Below are 24,074 nucleotides of genomic sequence, written 5' to 3'. Positions count from 1 at the left end.
GTATGCAGATTGCTATATGACCCGTGAGGAGTTCTGGGATATGTTTGATGGTTCGTTATACCACAAGCTGAGGGAGCAGATGAATTGCAAAGATGCCTTTCCAGAAGTGTACGACAAAATCTGCAAAGCTGCGAGGCACTGAGCCTGAATGATCTAATCAAGCAATCAGGGAAAGATGAATTTACCTATAGCTAGTCTAGTATATCCTTTAAAAAAAAAAAAAAGCTTTATTGCTCCAAATAAGCTCATTCTTGTTGATGTTTAAAGGTATGAATTCCTGCTTTATAAATTTATGTTTAGTATTTCTTCGTATGTCTTAAAATCAATTTTTCCAAACTCAAAGTGATTGCTTTTAAGAAATCTGAAGTGCTAGCCTTTGTATCTAATGTAGTGACATAGGTGAATTCACCTATTTCCAAGCATAAGAGAATTAATTGGAAAGGATGAAGAAACTGGAGTTACACCAGCTGTATACTGTAGCTATATTTAACGTTACTTTTGAAAATGGTAAGGAGGACTCAGAAATAGGTGCCAAAGCTTGAACGCATTGTCAAATTAATCATGATGTTTAAAACATTTGCCTCCAGTCGGTAACCTGTTGGACAGCTTAGCGATGGTACCATAATATTCCGGCTGTACAGTGCTGCGTGATGTTGTGTGGTACCGTACTGCTTGGGTTACACCGTACTATAATCTCAGCAGGGCAGTTAAACTCCCTAACAGTGGCTTCCGTTTCAAAATAGAGCATTGAGGTGTGAAGAAAATGCTTTTTACTTGTGCCTATCAGATTTGTACTGATTTTGATTACAAAGTGTAAGTGGATGTAGGTTTTACGTACTTTTTAATTGCTTGAGAGTGCATTGGTTTTTGCCCCAAAATATCAATGTTCTGGCTTTGTAGGCTACTGAAAAAATTGCTGCTATTTCATATAGCCAAGCTTTAATTTCAGTTTTTACTCACTGTGCATCAATTTATTTGGATTTTTTTTTGGTTGGGTCTTTTGGGGTTTTTTTGGGTTTCAGTTGTTGCTTAATTTTAGTGCCTTATAAATACTGAGTTGGAGGAAGATGTGGGTTATTTCAGACTGTTCTGTCCTGGCCGGTAGGAAATCAAGGCTTGCTTTATACAAGGTTTGTTAAAGCAAGTGGCTGTGGATAAGAAGAACTCTTGTTGTGAATCTTGGTACACACAGGCTTTGGTTCTGACTTGAGTGACATTTTTGCTTTTCATTTGAGCTGGATTAGATTGATAGGCTTCGTAAAAGGACTGTTTCAGTCACCTGGAGAGGAAATCACAGCAGTAAATATTATTCACTTTCCCCTTCTGTTGCACACTGGTGAAAATGGCACAGTCACGCACTTCATACAGTCACGTGTAGAAGTGCGGCGATGTTTTGACCCTGTAGCCAGAAACATGATTCCAAACCAAGCCCATCTTGTCCAAGCAGTACTTAAAGCTATTACTTGTAAACCTTACTGAGCTTGAGGGAAAAGAAAGTCATTTTCTTGAGGCTTGCGTAGGGGGTAACATGAAGAACTTTTTAAACAGCTACCAGTGGGAGGCGTTGTAATTTTTATGAGTGCTAAACCAATGATTTTATTTATTGATAGATGGATGTTTGTGGTCCAGATGAAACCAATGATAAAGCAGTGACAAGAATAACCTTGGGCTGTTACTCAGTGATGCCTGCTGGGCAAATTGTGTGCAAATAAGGTACCCCTTAAAAATCCCACGCAGGGGACTGGTAGCATGAGCAGCCTGACACGGGGAGACACAGCTAATGCAGAGTGCCTGCAGAGCTGCGTCAGTGATCCAGGAGTCTCTGCTACACCATTTCGGTGTACATGGGAGGGCAAACACTGAATCTCGGGGTGTCACATGCCCTCCTGCCCCTCCAAGGGAAGCAGCACAAGAGCCGTTTCCTTATCCCTGGGGCAAAGCTACTATTTAGCCCAGTGCTTGTGAGATAATCCGCACAGAGCAAGAATGGTTTTGGTTAGCTTTTAAAGGGCGATGCTAAAACAGCTAGAGGATATGCAAATACTTTTACTTAGACCATGTTTCTCTCACTTATGTACTGATGATCTTTGGGTATGCACTGTATTTGTTTTTTCACTCCTTAATTTATTGGCAAACTTTGTATGATGTGATTGGGTACTATAACTGTATCAGTCACACACGCACATGCATAATTGCTGTTGCTCTTCATTTTTGGTTGTATGCGCTGTTTAAAATAAAGATCTAGCCAGCGTACTGTTCAAAGTGGCATCTTTTAATGAATGATAACTTACTTTTCAACATTTCTGTTTATTTCTTGTGCTTCTTGTATTGTTACAAGTGGTCAGCGATTACTGAGAGAAGCTGCTGTCTGGGTAAGAGACCAGAGGCATTTTGAGGCTGTTAGGTGATGAGGAGCCCAGTGCTGCAAACAGCTTTGAAGGAATGTCTTTGAAGTCTGTGAGTCTACCCTTATCTCTGCTCCAAGACACACCCGTACAAAACAAACACCTTATAGCTGAGCCTTAACCCTCCAGTTATGCCCCACGCAGGCTCATGATGCCTATTATCCTGATTTTCCTGCCCCACCTCACTTTAATCATTCTTTCCCTCTGAGGTTTTGGCTAAGGAGGACAGAACCTCACTTTAGGTTTAGGTGCTACAGCTGCTGACATGGACAGCTACTTCATACTAATAAAATTAATCCCTGGTTTGAATGATCAGCCACAGAAGTGAGGACGAAGATTCAGCGTCTTCTTCAGCCTGAGGAGTTTCACATCCACGTCTTCTGTTTTCCTTGAAAAATGCCTTCACAGCAGCTCTGTAGGCTCAGTCAGAGGAATTCCTGCCCTCCCTTGGCCACAGCTGGGGCATCCTCTTCCAATGCTCTCTTCCCAGAGAGAAGCTCCTGGGCTTTCTGCTGAAATCCAGACTGCCAAATGCCTCAGCCCCATCAAAACCACAGTTCAGGTGCCAAAGCCCTACATTGCTTTAATCACATTCTGTGTTGTCCCTGACTTACGCTGCATTTCACAATCCTCTCGTCACCCCAGCAGTGTTTCTGTAGCCTGTGCTCACCCACACCACTGCTCCGGCATTTCCCTGCTGACAACTCCTTCCTACTTTGCTCGCCTCTCCAGAACAATCATCGGGATATCCTTAAATCACTGCAGTTTTACCTCTGTTCAATTATCTCCCCCACCAAAGAATAACTGCAGGTTAATTAGCATACTTAATCAGCCACAACTAACATGTAATTACACCTAGATTTAATTATTCCAGTCTGCTCTAAACACTAGTGCAAGACTTCGCAAAGGTTAGCTCTAAGTGAAGCAGTGTACTTACAGTACGTTTTTATGGCCGTCCTTTGTAACCACTGACATGGTTCTCTCGTCACTTCACTTTCTCGGTTACCTCTAGGTTTTAATATTCTACGAAATCTGGAATGATGTCATTAAATTCCCTCTGATTCCTTCCAGCTGCTCATAAACATTTGCATTGTTAATTCAAGTGAAGCTGTATGTTCGAGCTTGCGATGAAGAGCCTTGCACACAGCTGCTATAAAACCGGCACGGGACAGGTAGGCAATTACCAAAGGTCTAACTAACTACTTTGCCATAATACTGCTTTCTCAGACCCAGCTCTCCATTGAGTTGTACTGGTGGACCTGGGGGTCTTCAGCTGTGGTAACACCACCTTGCCCATAACAGGTATGTGCAACTTAATGCTTTAAGTAGCATTGCTTGAAAGGAAGAGTTTAATATGGAATGAGCTGTGTGTGCTCACAAAGTCCCCTTTGGACACACGGTACCTGGCATCCTCTTCTCAAGTGTGTCATTTTTATAGAGGCCAGGGTGGAAATAATTAATTACTCGACAGAAAAGTTAGACTGATGATTGTCTAAGAGTCTTTTATTACCACAGAACAAGACCTGAGTATTTTTCTGTCTCTTGACTCGTGTGCCAGCACACTGTATTTTCATCCGCCCCGTCTCATCCGCTGGTGCATTGGCCATTTACTCATTGGTTTGGGCTTCCCAGCACTATCTTATGTTTGGGAAACAGCAGTGATGTCTTCAGAGGTATCCGGACAACATGGAGCAGAAATCAAATCGCTCCAGTTGTTTTTAGCTACAGGCTTGAGCCGCTTGCTGTGGAAAGAGGATGTGATTCAGCGGGCTCAAATTATTCGCTGGATTAATCTCATTAGTCCTAACAAGCGTGGGGATGAACAGAGCCCTTAAAAGCCTGGGTACTCCCTAGAAAGCACAGCTGTAGCTTGAAAAGTGATTTTGGAGCTAGTGCTATTTGATCAGAGAGATGCGTCTGAATTGCAAGTCCTGCCCACTGTTCAGATTTCTTTTTTATTCCTACTGGAAGTGCAAAATTAACAAAGCCGGGCAATATTGAAAGGTAGATTTCATTATGCTTTCTCCATCATAGGATAGCTAACTAACTTCTGGCTGCCTCGCTGAAAGCTGCCGAGTTATATTGAGCAATTTCTAACTACTCTCTGGAGATCAAGCAAGAGCTTTGCAGTGCTGCCAGCCCGTAGTGCCACCGCAGCAGTTTGCTAATCTTGGCCATAAGCAAAGGTGAGTGTGGAGGGCTGTCCCGAGGCCTCTCATTAGTATAGTTCCTAACTGCTTCACAAGGTTTTCACGCTAGTGATTTTAAAGCCCTTTGCGGTGAAAGTGAGCCCTGTTATCTTCCTTCCTCGGGTGGGTAAACCAAGGCACAGCCTGAGAAGGTGATTTTTGTTGGGGGCCCTTGAGCAGCCCAGTGCCAGCACTGGGAATGAGTCCAGACAGCCCAATTATCCATCCACCTCCCAGTTCCTTCCCAGGCTGCTGCCTCTAACTTGATGGAAACTATCTGCCTACTCCTCCGCCGCAGGCAAACTGCATTTCACAAGATAGAGCCACCACCTTGGCGTCTGTGAAGTGCCTTGAGAAACAGTAGTTCTTTAACCCTCCCACTGCCCCTCCGCGGTGGGGAAGCACGAAGGTCTCCTCGCTTTCCTGGGAGCGAAGAGGTGCAGCCACACCAACCTCCCTGTCCAGAGGTGCAGCCTGCGGTGGGACTGGCCACTGTTTCTCAGTCCCGATCCAGTGCTTTAACTACACAATCATCCCATCTCACATCAGTTGCAGTGTCAGTAACGTGCCCTCAGCCTCCCCAGAGCTGCTCAAGATGATTTTCCTGCAGGCCAGCATGAAACCACTTGCAGCCCCTTGTTTTTCAGACTTACAGCAAGTAGGCATCCCGCTTCAAGTTGCTCAGGTACCGCTGCGTGTCACACTGGTACAGGGACTGGTATCTCATCTTCCGAGGGTATTTTTCATGCGTGGTGATGTCGTAGCGGCCAACACCTACAGGGTTCTGGAAGGAGAAGGTCTCATGTGCTTCCCCATCCAGAGGCAGTGTCAGGGATGCAACTGGGGCAAAACCAGGTAGTGCCTTCACATGGCCAGGCCTTCAGTTGCGAAAAATACAACAATATGTGGCATATCTTAACCAAACTGGGCCTATATTGCAGGGGAGGGAGGAGGAGACACACTAATCGGTGTTAGCCCGGCCAGTCCCCTTCATGAGCAGTTCTTCTCGTCACAGTGGTCCATGAAGAAGTCGATCAGCTCTGCGGGCTCGAGCACGCTTACCAGTCGCCTACTGCGAGCTGTAGTGAAGGGCTGCCGTGTCACAACCTCCCCACTGAAATCTAATCGGTCGAGTTCCCCAGCAATTACGAAGACGTCTTCATCCTTGACCTCTTTCAAGCTGCCTGTTCCCCACTCGGCTCGATAAAGGAGAGAAGCCACGTGGAAGCCTGCTCCTCATCCCTAGCCACGGTGGACTATTTCAGACTAAAGCTTTCCCTGTCTGATTTGAGCTCTTTAGGCTTTGTTCTGGTTCTCCATGGGGAAGCTGCCAAGATGAATACAGCTCCAGGAACAGGTACTAAGGGAAGGGCTCCTACCTGTACTGGCTCTGCAATGAGCTGCTGATGCTACTAGAGGAAAAACTGGCTTTCAAGCAGCAAAATATGACATTCTGGGAGGATACAAGGAGCTGCTGGCACGTAAAAGGACTTAAACCCATGAAGTGCATCCGCTTCCTTGCAGCTGATGCAGAGCAAAACTAATGGGAAGGGTTGTTCGAGCATCCCTTGAAAACGGCAAAGGCCTGAGGATGCAGGCAGAGACAGCGTGGTCTCGGCTGAGCTCCTGCCCCTCTGCTCAGCACCAGCAGAGCTCACCTGCCCTGGGGCAGTGCGTGCTCAGCGGTGGTGCTCAGTATCCTGCTCTATGCAGGAGGCACCTTCCCTTGACTGTGGGCCTTTATTCACCGTTTATTCTTTAGCAAACCATTCTGGGCAAGAACAGCAGCCCTCAGACAGGGACTCATCTCTGCTCTAAAGGATGCGTATCTGGCCAAGTGGCCCACGTTTCCTTGATAATCAACGGTGAGAGAAAAGCAGCTCCTGAGGTCAAGCTGGCTTCTATCACAGACAGCCACCTGAGGTGGGACTTCTGCTGGGGTGCTGCTCCACTCAGAGGACACCCCTACCGCTCACCTGGCCAAAGCTGGTGAGGAGTGCCCACCCTTACTTCATCTCAGAAGTTTCATCCACTCCCAGGGCTGGCAATAGATTGGGGATGGTCATGGAGGAAGCTCAGAGCCTGACTGTTCCTGCATCCCTCTCACTGCCCTGTCCGTTCACTCACCTCGTTCCCAGTAAAGAGGCGGTAGGACTTTCTGTCGAATCTCTTGGCAGATGACCAGAATGGAGGTTGGCTGAAGTATGCTGATTTCTCAACGGGCTTTGGGTTATAGGAGCCTGGCCCCACCGCCCACTGTGCAGAAGGAAACCTTACGCTTCCGTTAGCTTGTAAAAAGAGCTGCACAACATCAGAGAGCCATCCACCCATCCATCCATCCATTCATTCCCCCAGGACCTCATGCATCCCCACCCCGGGCAACCACTGCACCACCAGGGATGCCGATGACACCAGCCGGTGCCGATGTCCGTGCTCCCACTGACCGCCTCCCTCGGGCACTGGCTGAGCGTGGCCCAGAAGATCCTCTCCATGGGGCAGCCTGGGTTCCTTGGCAGGGTGCTGAAGCAGCCTTTCTTCTTGTTTTCCCTCAACATCAGCTCGTCCGTGAATCCCTTGACAGCGACAGTGCTCAGCTCAGTGCCTTTCCTCTGCTGGGACAAGGGAGCGGCGCGAGAGGCTCAGCTGCCGGTAGTCTCTCAGGCCACCCCCTCCACCCTGTGCCATGAAACCTCAGCCCTGATGCTGCTCGTGGGCACCAGCCCACTCACTCCCCAGCTGTGTTGTTTTCTGAGATCCAAGGGAAGCCAAAGAGCAAAATCAAAGCGGGACAGAAGCTGGCGTAAGGCAGCTCTCCATCCTTACAGCAATGTGTTGGCAATGCCACAGCTCGCTGAGAAACACCATCCAGGTACAGGACCCCGGGGCAACGCACCTCCAAGGCGTGATGGCCACCACCTGCAGGCTTTGACCTGTCTCCTGAGAAGGGCTGGCAGTGTCTGGAGCCCATCGCCCGCCGCAGCCCCTCGTCGATGCTGCTCCGCAGGTGGTAGGTGCCGGGTCCCAGGCCGCTGCCCTGCAGACATGGGGGGAAAGGCATCTGGGGCTGCCCTCAGCGGGGGACAGACCCCACCAGCATGTCCCCAGGGCAGGGACTCACCAGGGCTGCCGGCAGGGCACACCTCTCCGTCCTGCTGTCCATCAGCCCTCGCCTGCTGGCAGAGCGCTTGTCCCGCTCCTCGAGGTGGGCGTAGGGGTTCCCCCGGGGGCCGTAGGTGCCAGGGCCGGGGAAGCAGTCCTGCGGGAGAGATGGGGTGGCCGTGGGCAACCTCGGCAAGGGGGACAGTCCCCAGCAGGAGGAGACGGTGCCCACGGTAGTGCTAACCCTTGCAAAGGGCTTGTTTTCTGGAGGCGTCAGCCCAGAGCCGAGTCCCACAGCTGGCAGGCATCACGCCCCAGCACCTCCCGTGTCAGGGGGTGACGTACCCGGCGGCCATCTCTGAACCGCTGCTCCCTCGTGTCGCAGATCCCCCGGAGGCTGCAGGGCCGTGTCTCCTGCAGGAAGTCCCTGATGTTGTACGTTCCCGGGCCCAGCCGTTCCTGCTGCAGGAGGAGAGCGGGGAGGGTGAGGACGGGGCTGGGCAGCGCTGCCCGCCCCAGCTCGCCCCCAGCAAATGTGCACGGAGGGTGGAGGAAATCCAGCTCTTACCTGGTGTTTGCGCCTCTTCATTATCTCCTTGGACTGGAAATGGGGCAGGTGACAGCCCTTCTCTGCTCTGGCCCAGCCAGAGGCTGATGCTTTTCCCTGCAACGCAGAGCCGGAGCACTGTTGTCAGCAGCACCGGGGCTGAGCCCATGCTTGGCCAGCCATGGCTCAACAGCCGGGCACAGGGGGGTGATCAGGGGATCCAGACATGGGGATCTGCTGTTCCATGTCCCAATCCTTCATGCTCAGTGTTTGCTGAGCACTGGGACGGCGCTGGCGAGCTCCAGCGCGAGCAGCCCGCATCCCACACTTCCACCCTGGGGCTCTCCCAGCCGTCATGTGCAAAACGTCCCTGTGCAAGAAGCTGCTTCCCAGCTGGCACAGACAATGTGGGAGGTGAGGAGAGCTACATCAGTACATCAGCCCTCCCCGCGTACCCAGGCAAGCCCGGCCGGTGGCCTCACCTGGCTGCCCATGTCCCTGGGGAGCACCTGCAGCACCATGCTGGCAGCTCTGGTCCCCGAGGGCTGTGGGGATGGTGGCAGCCCTCGCCATGGCAGCTGTCACCAGGGCACCCAGCATCCCAGTTCCCCAGGGAATGTCCTGGGAGCACACAGGGCCAGCAGACAGCAGGGTCGAGGCAAGGATCCTGGTTGCAATGGAGGCTCCCAGCCTGGTTAAAGCAACATATTCAGGGCTTGATCCAACCAGTTACCAGGCTTTCATAGGGACAAATTTTCTCTAAGCTGCTAAAAAATACATTCTTAAAGCAACTACCCAACCGGCCAGTTCCACTTTGGGGAAAAAAAAAAATACTGTTTTTAGTGCTTGTGTCCTCTGTGGCACCATATTTGCTGCATCTGTGAGCGCTGGCAGGTCTGGGTGAGGAGACCCCTGCCTGCGGTCTCCGCAGGGGAGGCTTGCCAGCCCCCTTCATGCCCATGGCGTTTGGAGGAGAGCAAGCTGGGCCTGGGGAAGCTGGTTCCCTGGTGCTGGGTTGCTGTTTGGTGCAGAAAGTGGGATTTTGCTGCCCAGCTGCTCCAACAAGTCATCATGTCCTCCAACGCTCGCTACAGAGCTGGGAGAAATGGATTATTTCAGCAGGCGGGGGACCCCAAACCCGTCTGTGTAAAACCCACCTCTGGTCCCTACACACACGTAACTCGTGGTGTAACGCATCCAGCACTGATGGATGCTGTGTGCACCTACATCCGAGGTAGCCCGGAACCCCAGATGATGATATGCATTCTTATGATTTATTTAATTACTATATTTTTATCAGTGTTTATTTTCAAAAGTGTTGTTTGCTCAGCAGGAGCTGTTTGAAAGCACTTGACGGTTACCCCAGGAGCGCCTGCACCTTGGGTAGCTGCCAGAGTACAGGGGATGTGTGGTGATTTTATATCCCCCAATAACTTTCCGAGGGGTGAATCTAAGGCAAGCCCTGTACCTTCCGCCTCACTGGGCATAAAAACATTGTCCTGCAGTCGTGCAGTGACATTAACCTCACTGGAGGGAACGAAAGTACTCAGGAAAGTTAGTCAGCCCAGCGTGTGAGCCAGCGCTGGGGGCTTACGGACCCTACAAGCCGTGTAAGAGCATGTCCAGGGTCGGTCGGGATGCACCGCCTCTCTGTGCTGAGACCCCCAAGCCCAAACTGCAAATCCTGCACAGGATGGAGAAAGGTTCGGCTGCTGAATAACTTGGCCTCCCATCTGCCCTGACTTCTCTTCCCTGGCCCTGGCCTGGTGCTGCCTGGGGATGCTGCTGGAAAGAAAAAAAACACACATTTTTCCACCACCCCAATGGCTAACCAGAACTGTGCCTTCTCCGAGACTGACCCCCTTAATTGCTTTGGCAAGGTGCTGTACCCAGCACTGCTGTGCCAGGGACTGATTTGGGTCCTTCATTCACCTTCCTCCTCATCCTCAGTGCTTTTCCTCCTGGAAATCCCCTGGGGTGAAGAGGGGAGGCCCCAGACAGGAGCCGAGACCCTCCATCCTCCCACGTACAGAGCACCCCCCTCCCAGGCCATGTGTTTGGCCCCAATGGCATAAATCAGCCCCTGGCAAAGCAGCAGGCGAGCAGCTCGGTGGAAGGCTGCAGGGACAGCAGTACCTTTATTACATTCCCCCAGCACAGCTGGAAAAAATAAGGAGCACAGACATGCTTTCAGGCACATAACCCCCGAGCTTAGCCCCGCATTCAGTCCTGTCTGTTGATTTAATAAGAGATATCAGCTTTCCCCACAGACCGCGCGTCTCTTGTACAGCCTTAAACCCTCCCGGTTAAAACACCGCCCCAGTGAATCAATCCAAGATGTTTTTGTCCCTTTGATCAGCACAGCAGGCAATATGTCACTGACAGAAACGTGCTTCACTTCTGTGGCTCAAACAGGCGATAGAAATGGTGAAAGACAACCCTCCCGTCCCGAACCGCCTGGCAAAAATCTTCCACTTCCTGGGCAAGCAGGAGATGGCCAAAGGGATACGCAATATGGCACTGGAGGTCCTGTGGGACCCGTGGTTCAACTGGTAGGCACAGGTAGGTCCCTGTCAGGGCCAGCACAGCGTGCTGGTGTCCAAAGGGTGGGCAGATCACGGACCTGTCCTGCTCCTCCAGCCTGCGAGACAGCCAGGGCGCCTCTCCCAGGCAGCTTTTGCATCACTCATTTAATTACGGTGAGAAACACGTAGGGCGAAGTAATTGCCTGGCAAAACCGGTGAAGGCTGGTCTGGGAGAGAAGCTGTTACCTGGCAGCCCAGAAATCCTGGCGCTGAACTGCTGAGGGAATTCCCCAGGTCCCTCTGGGCAACGTTTTACAAGATGCCGAGTCACCTCGCAGAACTGGCTCGACTATTTAATGACTTAAATACTCCTAAATCACTCAGGAGGAACAAAAATGTGCCCTTTAATCCCTTGGTTTTGCCCATTTCCAGCCCCCTGTAAACAGGAGTGTACATTAGTGAGTATTTCCCGTTAGAGAAGATTCACGAAGATTCCTTCAAATCCCATTTTTAAATAAAATAAGGATTCATTCTTACTTCCTTATATTTAAACAGGATTATTTAACTCTTCATAAAATGAAGCTCAGTGAAGTGAAATCTCCTCCTCTAGCGGAGCACTTTGATATGAGCTTACAGCTGCCCCTCAGAGATGTTAAACTTCCTTTGAGCTCGAGGCAGGAGGCTGAAAAGTGCAGCATGGAGGTGGTCACCAGGTGGTGTCTGTCTGCCAGGTTTGACTGGAGAAAGCTGAAATGACGTAAGAAAAAAGGCTTTTGATTTCTCATCCCTTCTTCAGGCACACTCCTATGGCCAAGTGGTTCAATGTCTGGACAGAGAATCATAGAACGATAGGGGTTCGAAGGGACCTCTGGAGATCATCTAGTCCAACCCCCTAGGACATGCTGCCCCATGTCTAGCCTGGAAGGGGGAGCAGATGGGTTAGCTGCTTTCAAGGACCCCATGATGACCGGGAACCAAATTTACAGCTGAAGTCAAGAGGAAGAGCAGCATCGCAGGGGCTTGCACCACCTTTCCTGGTACTGCACACCATGGGGTCATGCTTTGGAGACTGGGGCACCTGTGCTGGAGAAGCTGGCCTGGCTCTCTGGTGTAGCTTGGCATGGCCAAGCAGCTGACCTGATGCTAGTGGTTTGCGCTCATATCACTTAGTCATCCATCCTCCAACTGGGCACTAAAACAAGCCAATGAGTTTTGTCTAGTCTCCAGATCCACATGAAGACGTATCTACAAAATCTGGAATGCGCCAAGATGGGACAGGGCCCACTGCCTGACAGAAGAAAGCTCACATGTGCTAAAAAGAACCTCAAAAGGGTCCTCAAGGTTTGCCAAGGGTGGCATGCCACAACGGCATGCCAGAGGTGAAGAGGTGATCCGGCTCCGCAAAGCCGTGGTCGCCCAGGGGAGGATGAAGCTGTTGAGGCTGCTGTTTGGGATGATGAAGCTGGATTCTTCCAAGGGCAGGACGAAGGAGCGGTCACTGTCCCTCTGAGTCGTGGGGGTGGCAGCAGGTTCTGCAGAGTGTCTGACACTCTCGCGAGCTGTTCACTCTGACACAGTTTTCTATAATCTTTCTAATTAAAAAAGCAATAGACAAATCATAGACTCATAGAATGGTCTGGGTTAGAAGGGACCCTAAAGACCATCTAGTTCCACCCCCTGCCCTGGGCAGGGACACCTCCCACCAGACCAGGCTGCTCACAGCCCCGTCCAGCCTGGCCTTGAACCCCTCCAGGGATGGGGCAGCCACAGCTTCTCTGGGCAACCTGGGCCAGGGGCTCACCACCCTCAGGGTGAAAAATTTCTTCCTGATATCTCATCTGTATCTCCCCTCTTCCAGTTTGAAGCCATCACCCCTCGTCCTATCACTATGTGCCCTTGTAAAAAGTCCCTCCCCATCTTCCCTGCAGCCCCTTTAGGGCCTGGAAAGGGCTCTCAGGTCTCCCCGGAGCCTTCTCTTTTCCAGGCTGATCACCCCCAGCGCTCTCAGCCTGTCTCCACAGCAGAGGGGCTCCAGCCTCTGATCCCCCCCCGTGGCCTCCCCTGTGGCATTAGCCCTCTAAGAGCCCCGTTGTCACCCCGCCGCCCCGGCACCGGTGGGCACCCGCCGCCATCCCCTGCCCGTGGCTGGCTGCCTGCTGAGCTCCCTCCGAGCCTCCAGCTGCCGTGCTGGGCCGGCGGCAGAGCTCGGGGTGCCCCGTCTCGCCCCCCGGCCCGCTCCGCGCCACGTCCCCAGCCCCAGCACGGCGGCGCGTTGGCGGACTCCCGCCGCGGCCGCCCTGTCCGCCCGGCAGGTGGCGCTCGCCGCCCCGCCGCCGCAACCATAGAGTCCTGGCTGCCTCCTTCCGCTCCGCCAACTTCCGGCTTCTGGCCGGCTGCGGGTGAGTTTCCCCCCCGACACGTGACAGGGGGCTGTTCCCCATTGGTTGTGGCGGCGGGGGGCGCGCGGGGCGGGCTGGCGCGCGCTCGCGGCCACGTCCGCGTGGAGGTGTGAGGGCGGCGCCGCCATGGCGGGCCTGCTGAGAAGATGGCGGCTCCCGGCCCGCACCGCCGGCCTGCTGAGGAGATGGCGCAGCTGCGGGCCCCGGCATGGCGGCCCGGGCAGAGCCAGGCGGCTGCTGCTCTCACAGCTCTTCCAGCCCCTCAACCTGCAGGTGGGCGGCGAGGCGGGGTTGGAGGGCAGGCCCGGGGAGCCCCTCTGCCGGAGCCAGAAGCTGATGCTGCAAGGGGGGCTGATCCACCCCGCCAGCCCCGGCTGCTACTACTACCTGCCACCCACCGTCCGCGCCATGGAGAAGCTTGTCAAGGTGATGGACGAGGAGATGCAGGCCGTGGGGGGGCAGAAGCTGAACATGCCCAGCCTGAGCTCAGCGGAGCTGTGGCGTGCCAGTGGCCGCTGGGAGCAGATGGGGCCGGAGCTCTTCCGGCTGGCGGACCGGCACGGCAAGCGCTATTGCTTGGGCCCCACACATGAGGAGGCGGTGACGGAGCTGGTGGCCGCTCACAGCAACCTGTCCTACAAGCAGCTCCCGCTGCGCCTTTACCAGGTAACCAGGAAGTTTCGGGATGAGCCCAAGCCCCGCTTCGGCTTGCTGCGCGGGCGGGAGTTTTACATGAAGGATATGTACACCTTTGATGCCTCTGAAGAGGCAGCTCGGCAGACCTATGACCTTGTGTGTGACGCCTACCGCAGCCTCTTCGACCGGCTGGGCCTTCCCTTCGTCAAAGTGCGGGCAGCCACGGGCAGCATTGGAGGCACCATGTCCCACGAGTTCCAGCTCCCGGCAGATGTCGGTGAGGACAGGCTGGTGCTGTGCCCTGACGGACATTTTGCAGCCAACGTGGAAACGCTAAACGGGGAACAAACATCTTGCCCCACATGCAGGGAAAAACTCACCCAGACCAGAGGGATCGAAGTGGGGCACACGTTTTATCTGGGGACCAAGTATTCCTCTGTTTCCAATGCTGTCTTCCTCTCCCCCGAGAACAAACCCCAGCTGGCAGAAATGGGTTGCTACGGCCTGGGCGTCACTCGCATCCTGGCAGCCTCCATCGAGGTGCTGTCTAAGGAGGACAGCATCCGTTGGCCGAGCCTCATTGCGCCCTACCAGGTCTGCTTCATTCCCCCCAAGAAGGGCAGCAAGGAGGAGGAGGAGGGAGCTGCGCTGCTGGAGCGGGTGTACGATGACCTCACCGAAGCGCTGCCCCACCTCGCCGGTGACTCGGTGCTGGACGACAGGACGCAGCTGACCATCGGCAAAAGGCTAAAGGACGCCAACAAACTGGGTTATCCCTACGTGGTCATAGCCGGGAAGAGGGTTTGCGAGGACCCCCCGGTCTTTGAGGTTTGGAATCAGAACACCGGCGAGGTTTTGTTCCTCACCAAGGAAGGTGTCATTGAGTTGATGAGTAAAGTGCAAGTCCCTTAAACTCCCTGTCTCTGAATTTCTCATCTTTGCTGCACTAAGTTTATCTGAAGAGCCTCGGTTCCTTTTCGAGGATGTGCAGGTTGTCAGTGAAGGCTCGGGGTGAGCGGAGCCGAATCCAGCTCATGTCAGAGCTGGCCTCGGTGCCTTGCAATGGCGCTGGGGTTGAGCTGGGGTCAGATCCTGTTTCCCTGTGGGACCGGGGGTGTTTCTCCTCTGGCTGCGGGCCCCCACGAGCTGCTTTTACCAGTGTGTGTAACCTCACGTGGCTGTGGGAGCGCTGGCAGGGCCAGCCATCACTGCCCGGCCACGGCAAACAGGCTGGCAATGGCCTCTGTCGAGCCCACACAACAGCTGAGGCAGCAGGAGGGGGGACAGGAGGGCTTTCCCTCTCCCTTCTTAGATGCTGAGTTCTGAGCATGGGGGATTTTAAGAGGGAGAGAAAGGAAGGCACCTTTATGCTGTTTGTGTCTTCTCTGTGGAGACAGCCAGGTTCTGTGAAGCTGGAGGCTAATCTTAATTGAAGTGAAATAGTGAACTCCAGAGCCCTGTTCACCTTGAAAATGCCATAGCACTGCAAATCTGCAGGAATTAAGGTGAAAAATGGTGTTGGGCATCCGCATCCCAGTCCTGCAGGTCAGTCCAGCTGGTGAGGCGCCTGGATCTGCCGGGCTTGGGTGGTGACACCCAAGTGTGGTTTCGGGGATGTGGCCTCAGAGTGGTAGAAAATCTTTGCCGAAAAGATTAACTAGGAAACATGAAATCAGGGTACCTGCAAATGTCCGGGCCATGTTGTTTTTAGGCTGTAAGTAACCCTGTCCCACTGGCTGGTGACATCCCGCCCGTACATGCCCACTGCAGCCTGGGGCTCGCCTTGCCGGGGCTCCTGTGGGGAACAGCCACCATCCCAGTGACACTGACTGGTGCCGTGGCCCCCTGAGCCTCCCTCGAGCGGGGAGACTCCCCTCGCCCTGTGCCGCAGCTCCTGCCTCTGAGATCTGGAGACCAGGACCAACAGCGGTGCCACTGTCACGGAGGGCTTTGTGTCAGACCCGCGTGCTCCTGGACCTGAGGAGGTCACCTGGGTCGCCTTCTCCCTGTCCCAAGCAAGGATCAGCTCCAGCTGCCATGCCCATGGGAGATGCCACCTTTAGGTTTACCTGCCCCTGAGGGCGCTGGCGATGGGCTTGGGGCACTGGGGCTGAGGGCTCGGGGATGGGCCCGGGGGCTCAGGGCCGAGGGCGCTGGGGACACCAGGGCCAGGGCTGAGGGCTTGCGGCCGGGGCTGAGGGTGCTGGGGGTGTGCTTGGGGACAGGACCCTGGGGACACCAGGGCTGAGGGCTTGGGGCCCGGGCTGAGGGCGCTGGGGGTGGGCTTGGGGACGGGGCCCGGAGGCGCGGGGACGGGGCTCGGGGACGGGCCCGGGCGGTCAGGGCCGAGAGCGCTGGGGCCGGGCCCGGGAGCTCAGGGCCGAGCACGCTGGGGCCGTGGGGCCGGGCCCGATGACTCGGGGCCGGGCCTGAGGCGGGGGGCGGGCGATGGGAAGGCGCGGGGCGGCGCGGAGCGGCAGCATGGCGGAGGCCGGGCCTGGCGGCGGCGCGGCGCGGTACCGGGGCGCTCTCCACCCCGACAGCTGGGAGGAGGTGAGGCGGCGGGGCCCGGGTGGGGTGCGGGGGGCCGGGCCGGGCTGAGCTGAGCTGAGCTGAGGGCCGGTGTGTGTCCGCCCGCAGGAGCTGGAGGCCATCCCCATGTTCATGAAGCGGTGCCCGGCCGAGATCGACGCGGCGCGGCAGCCCGAGCTGGCCTGTCTGCAGTCCCTCCTCTTCGACGAGGAGCAGGGCCCCGCAGGTGGGCAGTCGGGGCTGGGAGGGGGTCTGCCCGGCTCGGCGAGAGGGCTTGGGGCGCCTCTGGGGCGCTGGGGAGCGGCACCCTCCACTCAGGCCCTGTCTGTTCTTTCCCCCCGCCCCGCTTCCATCCCTGCAGAGCTGGCCAGGATGTACAAAAATGAAGGGAACGAGTACTTCAGGGAGAAGGACTACAGGAGAGCTGTCATCGCCTACAGCGAGGCGCTGAAAAAGAACTGCGAGGACCCCGAGCTGAACGCCGTGCTGCACACAAACCGGGGGGCCGCACAGTTCTACCTGGGTAAGGGGACGTGCCCCCGTCTTCCTCGGACAGGGCTGGGAACGGGGCGCTCACCTGCCTGAGGGATTCCTCTCCTTTCGGTCCTTGCTCTTAGTGTGCTCTTCCTTCCTCCACTCGCCTCACAGTGATTGTAGAAACTGAGTTACAGAGTCCCCACATAAGCCGTTTTGTCACCTTTGGATCTGGTTGCACTTTAAACATAAATGAAAAGTTTTGAGCGGTGTTTCTTGCTTATAGGTAACTACCGTTCTGCTCTCAATGATGCCATCCAAGCGAAAAAGCTAAAGCCCACCCATCTCAAAGCAATCATAAGAGGTAAGAGTCAAAGCACATGTTACTGCACGGAGCGCAAGGTCGTTTCAAAACAGCTTTGCACATGTTAGTTTTACTTATTGTGCTGTTATTGTTACAAACCCAGGAACACACTGTTGTTGGATGTCGCGTTGTTTCACTGCATGCCCGAAATTAGTGTTGAGTGTGCATTCATGCTTTGTTTCAGGACATCATTCATTTCAGGAAATTAAAGCAGTTACTGTACCAGATCACTTCTCTTGTTTTGTTATTGCTGTTTCTCCCCAAAACAGAGCTCTGCCTTTTGCTTTGGCTTTTTAGTCAAAATACTGCCTTTTTGCTCATTGCTCTTCAGCTTCTGTATCTGTCAAAGAGGCTTTGGACCTGTTTCTGTAGAGCACAGCATAACTTTTGCTGTTTTCCACTAGTTTTGGGGCTTGGGGGTTCCCCCCCCGAGCCTTTCTCACTCCATGGAAATGGCCGCTTTATTTTTCCTCATGAGACAAATTTTAATGATAAAGTGTTGCTTGTAACACACACTTCTAGCATCATTCTGCTGATTTCTTTGACTAGATGAGCAAATGATACGGGAACTGCTGAAATATTTTAGGTTTTCTTCTCAGCTGACCTGCTGGCAGTCTACAATTGAACATGACTCCGCAAGACAATAGTGTGTGCTGCTGCGTGCGCCTCTTGAAAGCATGAGGGCTAATGCCGTCTTCATAACCACCACTTTGTGTAGTGATTGTATTCTGACTCCAATACCATAACCTTAAAATCTTAATCCTTCCAGGAGCTCTCTGTCACATGGAGCTAAAGAATTTCTCCGAAGCAATAGCATGGTGTGAGGAGGGCTTGCAAATAGATTCAAAAGAGAAAAAGCTTGTGGAAGTGAGAGCTAAAGCTGACAAATTAAAGGTAAATATTAAGGCAGTCCAGTGTCTACAATGCTTGTCGCCTACTTTGTGTCAAGAAGCACCTTGGGATCCTTGGTTGAAGAGTGCTCCGTACAAGATTCTGTGTATTATATTCCCAAACAGAATCGAGTGGTGGTTCCATGTAGTGCGTGTTGTTGAGATGTGTAGGGGAGAGAGCTGGAGGGGACCCTTCTGGAGATCTGAGATGATTTCTCCACCCGTTGGCAGGGTAGGGCAGCGATGGGCACTGGTTTGCTGTGTGTGACCATGGTGCAACCTTTTCTTACATGCAGCGAGCCGAGGAGCGGGATGCAAGGAAAGCAAAAGTGATGGAGAAGAAAGAGCAGTGTCAAAAGGAAATTTTGCTTGCAGCAATAAAGGTGGGTCAGTGACGGGGTTTGGTTTTCTTTAAAGAGCTCTCTTGTCTGTCTGTAAGAGGTTGTTCTCACATGTAGGCTTTAGTGGGCTAGAGCCAAAGAATCGAGTTAAAACCATGGTTCTCCTTATCTGTGTGCCTCAAGCCCCAGCTCCCACATTTCCATATTTCAGGTAACAGCTAATGCAAAATACAAACTCAGTGTTAGGAGGTAGACCAAACGTTCAAGAGGGTGCTCTGTCTGCTGAGCTGTAGCATCACACTGGCCCGATTAACCTTACTTTCTTTGCTGCTGATGGGCTTTATTTCAGTGGAAGGGTAAAAGATAACCATCCAGTAGGGTGGAGGACAGAATCCGTCCTGGATCCTTTCCGTTCTTGGCGTCTGTTTGGTCTATGTTAAAATCTTTTGGGCTGTTACGTAAAATCTGATCTCCTCTTCTGCAGTTGTCTTTCTAAAGAAAGAGTGAGCTTTCTTCAGTTCTCTGAAAGCGTGGATGTTCTCAGGAGCTGGTGCGTGTCGTTGCACCCTGAAGTTATGGTCCCGAAGAATAGGATTTCAGATGCCTCCCTTGCCCCACATTTTCTCAGGCTCTTCTCTCAGCGTGCAGGCTTCTCTGGATTCCCACCTCTCCTCCTCTGTTTTATGAGGAGTCTGGGTGTCTGGCTGAGGTTCTGGATTCTGCTGGGAAGACCGGTCACCTGAGTCTGATACTGTAAGAACGCTTTTGATGGCATGTTTAAGGGCTGACTCATTAATAAGAATAACACAATTTGTCTTTTTACTGGCTGCTGATTTTTTGCTCTTGTTCTTCCCACCATAACTGTTTGGTTTTTGGTTGGGTTTGGTTTTTTCCTTCCTCCTCTCCAGGAAAGAAATATCAAGCTAGTTCTTGAGCCTTCAAATGAAGAAGAGGAAATATCAGACGGCCTGGCTGAGTTATCCATAGATGGATTCCACTCTGACAATGCCACAGGGGCAAAGGTGCACCTAGATGCTGATGGCAACCTAAACTGGCCTGTCCTCTTTCTGTACCCTGAGCATGAGCAGACAGACTTCATTGCGGCTTTTCATGAGAACTCCAGGTAAATGCACTGTCAGCAGCGTTCTTGCATAAAGGCGATGTTTGAGTAGGTGAGCACAGGCAGCGAGTGAAGCACTGCCATGCTCATGAAGTAGCTCCGGATTTCTAATGTCATAGCTGACCCTGCTTTTGAGCAGGAGGCTGCCCTCGATGACGTCCTGAGGTCCTTTCCAAGCTGAACTCATAGAATCATCGAATGGTTTGGGTTGGAAGGGACCTTAAAGCTCATCTGGTTCTAAGAATTATTCTATGATTTACAAATGCCTCTTTAAAATATGAGGGCCAAAATCTTGACGTTACATGAATTTATAGCACAGACAAACGTGTCGTATTTGGCCAGTGTGATTAAAGGGGGTTGCCATGAAAGCTTAGACCAGTGGCCAGTTATACCTGTGTCCCATCCTCAGGCACGGATTTTAGAGGTTCATTAAGGTGCTGTTCCCAAGCCCTCCAAATATGGGGTCTCGGAAAGAGGATTAAACTTGAAAATTATACAAAGCTTCCAAAGGGGACCTCTCATAACCTCCAGTGACCCTATAGTTTCCATAGGGGCTTACAGCAGGCTTGACTGAAGTGCTGCAGACCTTTCAGACTATAAGCAAGTGACTGACAAGGTGGGAATTCCACTTCCCTTGATATTAACTTCAGTTTCTGATCTTGCAATGCTAAACAAACTTGGAATTTGTAACTTCTTTTTTTTTTTGTGGGGAAGTACCTATTCCTCAGATCTAATAATAAGTTTAGGACTTAAAATTACACTGCAAACAGAGTAGTAAAGTTGTGGTTCTTATACGATGGTGTTCACTACTCCTTTTCATGACCAAAAGAAATGAAAATGGGTTCTTAGAACAAATTAGCCACCAACACTCCGCAAGCATGAAAATAAGCAAGCCTCTGACACACGAGCATATTCTGAGCTCTCTGATCTGCTGAAGCGTGGTGCTGGTGGGACCGGGTAGAAGGAAAATCGATTTTAGATGAAATGCAGGGTGTTTATTTTGACATCTTCTTCAGTGGGAAAACGAAAAGTTAAAAATAATTTGCCGTTGCACTGCTCAAGTTTGAAACCAATAGCATGAGTTACAACGGGGCCTTGGTCTCGTTGGGAAAGCAAAGAGTTTGAAGGGAAGAAACTCTTAGTGATCCATACTTACTTTCAAGTCTATTGTCTGATTTGCCAATGTATTTTTACCATCAATCAAATGCAACTGTACAAATCATTGCAGCTGAACGCTTCATCTAAGCTAACCAAGTGTGTTTTGGCTTTTAGGTTTATTGATCATTTAATGGTGATGTTTGCTGAGTTACCTCCTTGGGATTTAGAAAGAAAATACCTTCCCAGCAATATCGAGGTGGGAGGTTTGACTTTCCTTCTATTTCAAGGTTGTCGTGTTGTGATTTGGTTTTCCTGGAGTCAGATGGAGCAGCTTGGAGCGTATGAAAGCAATGGCATCGTTACCTGTTTACCCAACATGGGTGTGAAATAAGGATTTGGAGAGCTATGTTCGTTTATTAACACAAACATTTTCCAGGTGTGCTGACACGGACACAGAATTCATTAATGAAAATGAAAGTTCTTTTTTCTTCGACTTAGGTTGTATTTGATAGAAGGCATTTATAGATACTGCTTAGATTCTCATCTTTGTAATGACAATTAAGATTTAGGCCATCGAGCTGGTAGGCTGCCGGTTTTTTAACTGCATTGTTGTGAAGTTGCTCAATACAAATGAGGAAATATGTAACGAATTTAAAAAAAGGGTTATTTTCAGATCTAGCTGGTGGTGTTTAAACACTTAATCCCATCAAGACAGTATATGTCTATTAAGACTTTAGCACATCCGAGGTGCGAGTTGGTTGCGGCTATGGCAGGTTTGGAGAATTTTTCAGAAATTGTACATGGAAGGATACAGGTGTTTATTTTTCATTTCCCACTTCAGCGTGACGTGTGCCAGCCCTTCGTGCAGTGAGCAGACAGGTCCAAAAGGACAGTGGCTGTGTACTTTACCAGGTTAAATACTGGGATTGTAGCTCCGTGTGCAGTCTAAGGCACAGTTGCTGGATTCGAATCTTTTAAATCTACTCTGTTTTATTCAAGTACCTTTAAACCTACTCAGTTTAGCTCGTACCATTGCTGCGTGTCACCTGTTAAAAAGCAGCCCGTAGATTTTGATTGCTTCTCTGTAAAGCACGGGAACAGCCAGTGTATTTTGCCTTCCTGCTGCCACTGCTACTAGAAGCTGAGCTAGTTTATACAGGGAAGACTTGGAATTTACACAAAACAATTTCTATGTTCCTGAAGTTAGCGTCCGACACAGCTGATTCCAGCTACAGATGTTTGGTAAATTTCGAGTCGATATATGGTGTGCTGTTACTGGACTTTTAACAGCTTAAGTAGTTTGACCTCATGTATCTTAAGTGTTTAATAACTTTCCCAAATTTTTTCAGCTCTATTTTGAAGATGAAGAAAGAGCAGAAATGTACAAGCTGAACCCGGAACACACGTTGCTGCAAGTGCTGCAGCACCAAAGGTGAGGCCGTACCTGTTCATGCCCACAGAGAGCACAAAGGCAAAAAGTATGAGCGACGGGCTTTAAATGCAGTTTGCTCTCTAATTTAATAGTCCTAACTCTTGGACTTTAATTGTCGTAACTCTTCTCTGATTTAATAGTCCTAACTCTTGAAGGTGTAAAGCAGTGGGACTGCATGGATTTTGTGCCTGGCTTTAGCGACTTACATCATTTTTTTTCCCAAAACAAAAAAACTTAATGACTTTTTCCAGGACTGGATGGAGTTGGGAAGGGGAATCGGGCTACACACCACAAGCAGCAGCACAAAAGGGCTGTTTCAGATCCCATCTACGCAGTGCTACTTTAAAAAAAAAAGGGAAAAAGCAGCAGCATGTAAAGAGAGCATGTTGAAGGTTAACAATGCTCTCACTGTTAACGATGCTGCGTGAGCGGCCCCCAGCACAGCACGCAGCACAGTTTCGCTCTGAAACTGACTTTAAAGTGTTGTGCAGTTATTTAGAGAGAAGAATTTGCTGTTCGTGAAGCCAAAAAGTTACTGTAAAGCCCGTGCTGTTAACTCGCACCGTCTTGTAGCTGGCTGGAGAAGGCCTGCTGCCCGGCGCTGGGGACTTGGTCTGTCACCGTGGGAGCGGAGCTCTAGGTCCACTGCTGCGGGCTGTGCTTGAACTGTCCCTCCATAAAACTCAGCAACGTGCGTAAACCCGCAGACTTCAGGCTGTAAGGGCAGTTGCAAAGGAAACCTCCTTCCAGAGGGAGAATGACAGCTGTTTTAATTAGAAGTAGCTGTTGGGAGAGGATTTGATTCATAAAACACTCCTCCTCCTAAATGTGTGTAGCCCTGGCTACGAAAGGCTCTGCTGATCAACCAGAAAGCTTGTCATTGGCCTTGGGGAGGTCAGTCTTTATTGAGCTGGGCAGAAGTCACTCACCTTGCATGACGCTTGGCCAGCTACAAGGAAGCCAAAGGACTCGTTTTAATCTTTGCAGGTATTTTGTAAAGGCTGGCACTCCAACAGTTTTGGCATTTGTAAAGCATTCTCCGTTCTCAAAGAAGTACTTCTCTGGCAAGAAGGTGCATCGACTATAACGAGCAAGAACGAAACGAGGAATCCTGTGCAAGAGGCTGCTGTTTGTTATCCCAGCTACAGGCTGCAAACTTCTGCTTGTACTAAAAGACCTTGCACGCTTCAGGGGGAAGAATAATCTTGGCACACGGGGAAACTTGCAGGAAAGCAGCACGGGAGAATGAAGGGTTTACAAGAGGGGATTATTTGTTTAAAAAGAAATCCAGCTGGTTTGCAGAAGGTCTCCTCGGTGATAGGCTGCATGCGGTTACGAAATAAACCTGAAGCAGCGACAAACGCTGGCTGCAGTTGAAGCAGCAGCAGCAGCTGGGAAAGTACTTACTTACCTGTGAAAAGTCACCGATTTCCGTGGAGGTGGGCTGGGGTTGCTGGGGTTTCACAGCAGCGGTCCGGGGCCGTACCTGCCTGCTGCAGCGGGACGGATGCAGTCAGATTCCTGCCTGGGATTAAACGGCTGCTGCTTTTTCACCGCTCGGCTCTGCCGCCGGCCAGGGTAAAGCAGAGCTCTTCGCTGGGAGCGGTGTGTTTTACTGACCCTTTTGCTACCTTACCGATGGCCCCATAGAACCCGGAAATAAACATGTCTATTTTAAGTAAGACTGACTTCTGCCTAATAAATGAGACAATAATTCTTCTCACCTTGTTAAATACTCCAAGAGAATGACGAACAGTAATTCTAAACCCAAACGTAACAACCTTATCCGTTACGCTAACCGGTAAAGCCAACATGCAGGGTCTTCTGCGCTTCTGTGTTAGCTTTCAGCATTTAATTAAAAGTAATTCTAAATCTCTTTTTTCTTAGACACACCTAGTGCACAGGGTCAGCCATAAACACTCCTGCTCAGATCACGCAGGATTTTTCGCACTCCAAGAGCTGTATTCAGACGGCGCTAAAGAAAGCATTTCCATTTCACTATTCCTAAATTTCTGTACCGTGC

The 24,074-nt window shown here is 51.5% G+C and overlaps 4 protein-coding genes across 4 annotated transcripts in view; 3 read left to right on the top strand and 1 right to left on the bottom strand.

The window, feature by feature from the left end:
- Positions 1-2,253, top strand: part of DHCR24 (24-dehydrocholesterol reductase) — an 11,065-nt gene extending 8,812 nt beyond the window's left edge. The window contains exon 10 of the mRNA XM_074597100.1: positions 1-2,253. Coding sequence (XP_074453201.1) covers positions 1-142 — 142 coding nt within the window. The 3' untranslated portion in view covers positions 143-2,253.
- Positions 2,254-4,044: 1,791 nt separating this feature from the next.
- CIMAP2 (ciliary microtubule associated protein 2) lies at positions 4,045-8,761 on the bottom strand. Its single transcript, XM_074599354.1, is given in 10 exon segments — positions 4,045-4,147; positions 5,248-5,378; positions 5,974-6,006; positions 6,722-6,850; positions 7,039-7,206; positions 7,488-7,628; positions 7,713-7,850; positions 8,039-8,155; positions 8,262-8,357; positions 8,723-8,761. Coding segments are annotated over 10 exon segments (1,095 nt in total).
- A 4,420-nt stretch (positions 8,762-13,181) lies between these two features.
- PARS2 (prolyl-tRNA synthetase 2, mitochondrial) lies at positions 13,182-15,077 on the top strand. Its single transcript, XM_074597098.1, has one exon. The coding sequence runs from the start codon at positions 13,291-13,293 to the stop codon at positions 14,710-14,712; it is 1,422 nt and encodes a 473-aa protein (XP_074453199.1). The 5' UTR covers positions 13,182-13,290; the 3' UTR covers positions 14,713-15,077.
- Positions 15,078-16,246: 1,169 nt separating this feature from the next.
- TTC4 (tetratricopeptide repeat domain 4) lies at positions 16,247-23,733 on the top strand. Its single transcript, XM_074597096.1, has 10 exons — positions 16,247-16,353; positions 16,441-16,558; positions 16,694-16,855; positions 17,093-17,170; positions 17,940-18,064; positions 18,357-18,443; positions 19,310-19,524; positions 20,794-20,875; positions 21,969-22,051; positions 23,039-23,733. The coding sequence occupies exons 1-10, from the start codon at positions 16,249-16,251 to the stop codon at positions 23,136-23,138; spliced, it is 1,155 nt and encodes a 384-aa protein (XP_074453197.1). The 5' UTR covers positions 16,247-16,248; the 3' UTR covers positions 23,139-23,733.
- The last annotated feature ends 341 nt before the right edge of the window (positions 23,734-24,074 follow it).

The sequence above is a fragment of the Larus michahellis genome, chromosome 8, assembly GCF_964199755.1.
Source record: "Larus michahellis chromosome 8, bLarMic1.1, whole genome shotgun sequence".
NCBI lineage: Eukaryota > Metazoa > Chordata > Aves > Charadriiformes > Laridae > Larus > Larus michahellis.
This window is presented reverse-complemented; position numbering and strand designations above follow the sequence as displayed.

Bases quoted from the DNA above. Each gene is read 5' to 3' on its own strand.
- PARS2 (XM_074597098.1), top strand. From the start codon at position 13,291: ATGGCGGGCCTGCTGAGAAGATGGCGGCTCCCGGCCCGCACCGCCGGC.
- TTC4 (XM_074597096.1), top strand. From the start codon at position 16,249: ATGGGAAGGCGCGGGGCGGCGCGGAGCGGCAGCATGGCGGAGGCCGGG. The intron at 17,171-17,939 runs GTAAGAGTCAAA...TAATCCTTCCAG, and splicing joins TCTCAAAGCAATCATAAGAG to GAGCTCTCTGTCACATGGAG. The intron at 19,525-20,793 runs GTAAATGCACTG...TTTGGCTTTTAG, and splicing joins GCTTTTCATGAGAACTCCAG to GTTTATTGATCATTTAATGG.